Source organism: Lytechinus pictus, chromosome 8 (assembly GCF_037042905.1).
Source record: "Lytechinus pictus isolate F3 Inbred chromosome 8, Lp3.0, whole genome shotgun sequence".
Lineage (NCBI taxonomy): Eukaryota > Metazoa > Echinodermata > Echinoidea > Temnopleuroida > Toxopneustidae > Lytechinus > Lytechinus pictus.
This window is the reverse complement of record NC_087252.1, coordinates 7,428,902-7,437,397: the sequence shown is the minus strand read 5'-3', so window position 1 is coordinate 7,437,397 and position 8,496 is coordinate 7,428,902. Positions and strand designations below refer to the sequence as shown.

Genomic DNA, 8,496 nt, shown 5'->3' with positions numbered 1-8,496 from the left:
AATACATGATTATCATAATATCATATTATATACTATCATATCACATTCTTGTAACGTTTTGTTTCGTGTTGTCCCTATCACTTGTCTCGTCATCTCCTTTTATTATTCAGCCTCGTTTGTCTTTCATTTTTGAGATTTCTGCATGAACTAATATGATTTATTTCGAGATATATATATATATATGTGTGTGTGTGTGTGTGTGTGTGTATAATTCCTTATGAATATGTCACTTAACTTATTGAAGGAACCTTCATTAACAAGTTATGTTTTCCAGGTGATTCCCATTCGCTCACTCTCAAAAACAAATCAGTCAAAAAATGAAAAGTTAATCGAGTCAACTGCTGGGTGCAACTGTTATTCTAGTCCTATTTGACTAATTTCTTGTCGCATTTTACTAGAACATAGTTGTGTCTGAGAAGAATACATTACTTCAGAAATGTGACTAGACATATCAGTGGCACCCAGCTGACTAATGATCTAGTCATTTTGACTGATTTGTAATTGTGTTGGAATATATTACGCTTTTATTTGTAAATTTATCGTTGAAAATTTGTAATGAAATTAATTTTCTATCAATAAATAAATAAATTAATCAATCAATCAATCAATCAATCAATCAATCATTCAATCGATCAATCAATCAATCAATCAATCAATCAATCAGTCAGTCAGTCAGTCAATCAATGGATCTATCATATAATATCAGTATGCATTCAAGCGGTCAAGTGATTTCTCAAGTCTCGCCAATAGTGCGAGAATTGGTGTGGCATCTTTATTTTGTTTAACTGATTGGATTGATAAGACAATGCAACCACAGAGGTGACACCTTTACTCCCCTTTTAATTTCTTGGAAGAAATATAGGGTTAGCGTTAAGTATGTGATAGGAATAATCCTTCAGATGAAAGTGAGTTCAGGTAAAGGGACATTTCACTGAACTCCGAATGCCAATTTTGAATAATCGTCTACTTTGCCGCAAAGGCTATATATACTTGTCCTTTTTATAAAACATTTAATTATGTATTCATTCATTTATATATCTATGTTCGTTATGTATTCATACACTTTTAGATGATACGATGGTGATGATAATAGGTTTGTTGTACCTATTCCTCTCTGTCACCGCGGATGATGGAAATTTCACGCCTGCATCTATTGGTTACGACCCAAGTACCAAGACGCAGGACGGATCGTGGGAGAACAGTTCTCACAGTGAGAATATTTCTGGAAGTTCCCATTTCCAAACTACAAGTGAGTTTCCAACATCCGCCAAACTCCCGACTGATGGTGCCGAACAAAACCATGAATCATTTACCATGCTGACAGTTTACATGACATCCTCTGAAGGGCTACACGTAGAGACGGTATCTATGGAACGAAAAGTTGTTTCTAGGGAATATCCTGTGATGCCGGTTGGCCATTCCACAGTCAAGGTGCCTAGCACTTCAGATGAATGGCCTACCACTGGCGATGGATATCCCGAAGACATTGATGTCGGGGCGTTGTCCACATCTGTAGCAATTGATGCAAACGGAGGCAACGGTACATCCGCCACCGAAGAAGCTAGCTTTGCATGGTCTTCAATTCCCTGGAACCCCCTGGTGATAATCCAGATGATTTTCTCCCTGCTAGGCATTTTCGGCAACGCACTTGTCATAGTTGTTCTGTATCAGCATCGTGCGGCTAACCGAGTCACCGATACCCTGATTGGAAACCTAGCAGCGGCAGATCTGTTGACATCTCTGTTCGTGATACCCATTCCCAGGGTCCTGCACGTCCCAGGAAGTTGGGAGGGACAGGTATACTGTAAGGTGATCCAGTCGTCTGTTCTGATGTGGGCCAACATGGCTGTCTCAACGTACCTCCTTGTCGCTGTCAGTATTGAGAGATATCTAGCGGTCGTCCACCCAGTCTACTTCTCAATGATTCTCAGCCGATGTCGTGTCAAGTCGACCATCGTTCTAATCTGGATCGTCAACTACGTTATCACTGGTATCTATGCTTACTTCATTGTCAACTCCTATAATGGCAGGTGCACAATGATCTTCACCAAGGATTTCATCGGAGCAGTTACCGGGACTGCTCTCTTCCTCTATCGGATTTTCTTCCCATCCCTCATCATGGTAATCACCCAAGTTCTCATCGCAAGGAAATTATACCATCAAGCCGTCTGGTTCCGATCAAACGCTGGTGGCGCTGCCTCCGAAGGAAACGTCCACCTGACCGCTAGAAGCAGAGTCATCCAGTTAATGCTCATTGTCATTATGATCTACGTCCTGTGCTGGATTCCAAGTCAGGTGGGTTTCTTGCTCTACACCACCTCAGTCATCCCTCCCTGGTACCCTTACAGTATCTATCACCGAATCCTGACCCTCTTCGGGTTCTTCAACTCGTGTGCTAATCCCATCATCTATACACTGCGTCACGAGCAGTTCCGTCAAGCCATTGCTGATCTCTTCAAGAGAGATTTACCAGTAACCATGAGCGTCCCTCTATTTGGACGTCAGCTCAAAAAAAGTCAACAGGAACAAGGAGCTGTCTGAGGTTGATTGCTATTTAATTGTCTAAACAGATGCGTACTAAGAAAATCCGGGTGAGATATTATACCCCGTAGCCTACTTATCCTTAAAATAAAAGAAGTTCCTGCAGCAGAGTCTCGAGAACACCTGTAATCTTACCAGACTACGTAATCTTACATGAAATTGGTATTTGGTGTATGGAATCTTACAAATTTTCTTAAATAAAACACCCTTTTCCCCATTTTAAACAGACCTGTTCTTAAATTGCAGAAAAATTATTTTTTTATGAATTCTGTTATTTTTTCTGCAAATCTTCTTTTTGTTTATCTGTAAAATTAGGTTTTTTTTAACAGTGTATACCAGAAAGGAATCCCATTTTCAGAGATAGATTTCACAATTATTAATGTTTTACTATAAATTTGGCACCTATAGTGAAATTTCGTCTTTGATTTGAGACCAACACAGCTTAGCAAATCGTTTACGCATGGCAGATTACAAACAAAAAATAGATATTTGCGCAGAAATTCACGGTGTGAAGCTGAATCCATCTCACTCCAGGGATCAGTGAGTGAAACTTAAAAAATGAAAATAAAAAGAAAGAAGTGCTGAGCCAGTCGTCGAAAAAGCACGTTAGTCGTATCACGAACCAATCTTGTCCAACAATTTTTGCGCTACCTGATTTTGACATTCAGATTTCAAACTTGTTTTGCTCATTAATGCGTGAAGTGTTCTCCTATTAGCAGGTATCAAAATATAGAGGAATAATTGACTCGTATGGTGATGTAAATGAAATATTATAAGAAACAAAAAGACCTGGGGAATCCCGCAACCGCGTAGCCAGGATTTCATTTTGGAGGGGGCGGTAAATGCACGCGAAGCGTGCCAACACTTACAAAGCGCGCGAAGCGCGCTCCCTAGGGGGTGGGTGCAGGGAGGGGGAGTTTCCCCCTCCCTCGCGAAGCTTTCGGTGTTTCATAAATTAAAATGAAAAGGAGCCGTCTCTCTTGTCTCTAGTACCTATATCAGCCCCAATTCAGTTGACTATATTTTGATTTTGAACCTTGTTTTCAAAAGTGATTGTGAACGCACAAAAAAAGGATAAAATGAAGGAAATTAAAATAAAATTAATCACGCGCGAAGCGCGGAAGCTAAAGTGTTTTATCAATTTTTTTTTGCAAAGAAAAGGGTCCCGAGAAAAGGGTATTCTCTAAGTTATATTGAATACTTCCCTTGGAAAGATCAGATTTGATTACAAACAATAATTTAGCGACAGTGCATATATATCTTTAACTCGCAAAACAGAGGAGAAGAAGGATATATGCCGGGAGGAAGATATTCCTCCCCGCGCAGAGCAATGAAACTCTGAAATTTTAAAGGGCGGACGTTTCGTCAAATGCAGATATCTCTAATACCCCCATCGGCTCAAATTCAATTGTTTTTCCTCTACGATTATTGAAATTCATTACAAGGAAAACAGTGCGCAAAAAGTTGAAACTTCTGCATGTGATTTATTGAAATTTATAAAACAGGATAATGTATAATTATCCTGATGTGCTTCATTTTGAATGATAAAGAAATTTAAGTGTCATTCATATTTCAAACTTAGGGCGCAGAACAGGACAGGAGATGAATGTGTATAGGGAAATGACATGAAGTTTAGTAGAATTTGATAAAAAATATTGAACTCTTTTATTTAATACAACAAGAATTTTATACCTTCCTTTTTTTTAAATTAGGAACCTGTTTGCCCCCGAATTATGGTTGTTTAGTAATGAGCTGAAAAGAGGGATAAGTTGCCTTTATGGAGGTGACGGCAGAAATTGATAAAAAGATTTTACCCGCCCGGAGCCGACCCGACCAGAAGTTGCGCGACCAATAAAAAAAAGATAACTTCATATACTTCGGACTATCCTTACTCTAATTTCATGCCCTAATGTATATATTTGAACTTTAACTGGCAAGAAACACATATAGCTGAGGTGGAAAAACAGGGTAGAGAAAGGGTGAGGGAAACAAAGGAGAACTGCAATATTGTCATTTAACCGCGCGCAGCGCGGAAGCAAAATTCATGTATATAAATTTAGAGCAAGAGTGAAGGAGTTTCTTTTTGAGAAAAAAAAAGAATAAAAAGAAATACCCACAAAGCTACCTTTCTTCCCTTTCCTTCCTTCGCTTTCCCTTTTCTCCTCTCTTTTTTCCCTTCTTTTTTTTCTTTTTGGGGACGTTTGGGGGGGGGGGGGCGACCGCCCCCACCGCCCCCCCCCTGGCTACGCGCCTGGAATCCCGGTTACTTGTTTGGGGAAGCATTGTATATATAATTTTTGAAATGAAAAGGGTAATTTTCAGCATGAATACGATACACTAAACTATAACGATTGTGAACGCCGGGTGTGAACGCGAAATTTCAAGTTGTACTGATCGGGAAAGGAACATTTTAAGCACCTATACGTGTATGGAAACGAAAGTTAGAAAATATACCAAACTTTAAAAGGGGACACACTTGTATACATGTATTTGTAAAATGGACGAGTATCTCATGACAAAAAATAATGGGAGCGCGAAGCACACCGAGTCGATTTTGTATTTGACAGTTTAAACATTTGATATTTTAAGCACTTGTTATAATTGTGATATGTGTTTCTTGCATGATAGAATAATAAGTATACGAAGCACATGCAAAACTTAAATAGAACTTGACTTGAAAAGCAAGACATTAAACGCCGAATCCTAAAAAAAGATGTTCAGCATATCTCATAAAATAGGCAATATAGGGGGGGGGGCAGAGAGCGAGCAGATTATGTTATCACCATAGTGACAGATCACGAAAAGAAAGAGGCTGTATTTTTCTGGAGTGTATTCATTATGACATCGAATGAATATATATATGAACATCCACATGTACTAACTTATATATGTATATATATATTATATATACTCGGTGACTTTGAAAACTCATGATCGTGTTAACTGCCGTAAGGATTAAGGATCCTTACGGCAGTTCACATGACCATGAGTTTTTAAAATCACCGCGTGGCATATAATTTGACTCTTTTAAGACGAAACTTTGAGAGTAATTATTTTCAATTTCTCATTATTCTTAATCCCTATATTTCTCACTTTCCCTATCAATAGGGAATTCGAGCACTTATCCCCCTAGTTGTACGACCAGGAAGGGGAGGGGGCGGAAGTGAGAAAAATATAGGGATTAAGAAAAATGCGAAATTGAAAATTATGTTCGTCTTAAAATAGTCAAATTATGCAAATAGAAAATGCCCCATTGGCTACGCTGTGCTGACCACCTCAAAAGATAACCGATGTCGTCACTGGCCATGTACAGTAGTCCTAAATATAGTTGTGCAGGGGCCCGTTGCAGAAAGAGTTGCAATCAAACGCATCTTTAAAAATCATGCGCAACTTCATTTTCAACCAATCAACAGCGCGCATTTTGGACTTGCGATTGATTTTTTGACATGCGTTTAAACGCAACTCTTTCTGCATCGGGCCCCTGATGGGGTTGGGAATATATAAATTACACAAACGTAATGAGTCAACGAATTTGAGGGGGCCAGGTATAGTGGAGGGAACAAAAATTCTAAAATTCATGATGCGAGAGAGTGAAGAGGGCGAGCAAAAATTGCATTTTAGTTAATACAATTAAGTTTCGAATAGATTTTGACATAGTATTCAGAAAATAATGTAACTTTCTCTCTTCTCTCTTTCCCTTTTATTTCTTTTTTTTTAATTGGTCGTGAAATAAGGGTGGGGTGGCCACGGTCCCCAAAGGCCCCCCCCCCCCATTTATCCACCAGCGGCACAGTATAGTCTGATTTGCTGATCTCAACAAAACATGCATTATTAAAACAGAATTGTTTTTGCTAGTGCTATTGAGCTAACACCGGGGGGGGGGGGGGGGCACTTCCATTGACGAGTGGATACCACATGTGACCAAGGAAAAGCGTAAAAAAATGATCCCTTTTTCAAGATATATAGGGCCCGTTACGTACGTTACGTAATAAGGGTGTCAATAACGCTAAAACAATAAAAAAGGAAATATTTCGCTAGGAAAGCTTCTTGTTTACGGTCTAATTTACGAGGGTATAAGACTAAAATATTTTATAAAGGATGTACTTTTTGCACCAACACTACGTGTTTAGGGTCCTGTGGAAGATGGGGCGGTCCCAGGAAACTCACTCATCGGTTGTTTGTTTGTTAATTTGCTTCTCTGATGTAATTGTAACTCAAATGTGCATTCACTCTCTAGAAAAGGGATTGCTGCTATTGATGCATGGGGGCTAGCTGTTTAACTATTGCTTTACTTGTTTCGGGGGTCAAAGTATTCATTCTATGACCCCCTATTACAAGTACAGCTTTTCAAGGGTATCGTTTTGTTGCCAATATACTTGATGGGCGGGGTTTCACACACCAATACTGGTTAAGGGGTGCATTTTCAGAACATGGAAAATACTCGTTTAGGGTGCTTTTCCAAACCCCATTTGTCAATCATGAAAGTGCCCCCCGGAGCGAACATTTCCATGCTAAATCATCCACAGCAGTTTATTCTTCCTATTAAAGAGACTAAAAGGCATTTCGAGTGTGTGTGTATTCTCAAGCATGAAAATATGTTATTACTCGCTGCGTTGGAGATAGGACTTTCAAAATTAAATCAATTTGTCAGATTCAGGAGATTTGCATGAGCGCACGTACAGAAAATACAACATGGTTAAAACAGGCTAGCTTGCCTTAAGACATAAATTAGTGGAATTTACGCAAGCAAAATTGGAAAATTATAGAATTATATTGAAGAAAGTGCTGTGTCCATGGTACCCGTGCTCTGAATATTACCATTCTGATTAAGACCCACGCAAGGAAATGAATCTATCTTAAAGGGTTGGTCCGGGCTGAAAGTATTTATAGCTTAATAAATAGAGTAGAATTCACTGAGCAAAATGCCGAAAATTTCATCCAAATCGGATAACAGATAACAAAGTTATTGAATTTTAAAGTTTAGCAATATTTTGTGAAAACAGTCGTCATGAATATTCATTAGGTGTGCTGATGATGTCACATCCCCACTTGTTCTTTTGTTTTTTATTATATGAAATTAGGTTTATTCAAATTTTTTCCTTTAAGAACTAGAAAAATTGAATTGACAACTGATTTAGTGCATTATATATTTAATGCTGCAATTTATTTCATTATAAGGGAGACATATAATTCACACAAGTATAAAATAATGAAAAAATTATGATTTTATGTAATTACATAAGAAAACGGAAAGTGGAGATGTGACATCATCAGCCCACCTAATGAATATTCATGATGACTGTTTTCTAAGAATTCTACTCTACTTATTAAGCTATAAATACTTTCAGCCCGGACCATCCCTTCAAGACATAAATTATAGTGAACTTGACGCAAGCAAAATTGGAAAATTATAGAATTATATTGAAGAAAGTGCTGTATCCATGGTACCCGTGCTCTGAAAATTACCATTCTGATTAAGACCCACGCAAGGAAATGAATCTATCTTAAAGCGTTCAAGTTCTGCCATGTTTTTAGTGAAGTCAGGTGATAAAACATTACATTCAATAAAGTTTGTTTCTCTGGGCTCGCCGAACAATGTCACTTTCAACTCAATAAGAATGAGAATACGACTGTACAGTATCTGACTCGGATGATTTTTTTTTAGTTTTCATGTATTACAACTAAAAAACGGACTCTGCTCAAGCACTTTTTGTAATCATGATTGAGATGCGGTATCTAACAGCGAAGCGAGTGCGAAAAGACATAAAAAGAACATTTTGGAGATTTTTTTGTAAGAATTCATGAAGAGGATATGTTAAACTCATAGGCCTAATGCGAGCGAAAAGCGCGAGCTGAAAAAAATCTTATTTTCAGACCTGAAAACGGGACAATCTAAGCACTTTTTGTAATTATAAAGTCAAAAAGGGGCCTAAGCTTTCGATCCTAGCAGAATCT

The 8,496-nt window shown here is 38.3% G+C and overlaps 1 protein-coding gene across 1 annotated transcript; it reads left to right on the top strand.

Moving 5' to 3' along the window:
- Positions 1-1,077: 1,077 nt before the first annotated feature.
- Positions 1,078-2,541, top strand: LOC129267298 (alpha-2A adrenergic receptor-like). Its single transcript, XM_054905020.2, has one exon. The coding sequence runs from the start codon at positions 1,078-1,080 to the stop codon at positions 2,539-2,541; it is 1,464 nt and encodes a 487-aa protein (XP_054760995.2).
- The last annotated feature ends 5,955 nt before the right edge of the window (positions 2,542-8,496 follow it).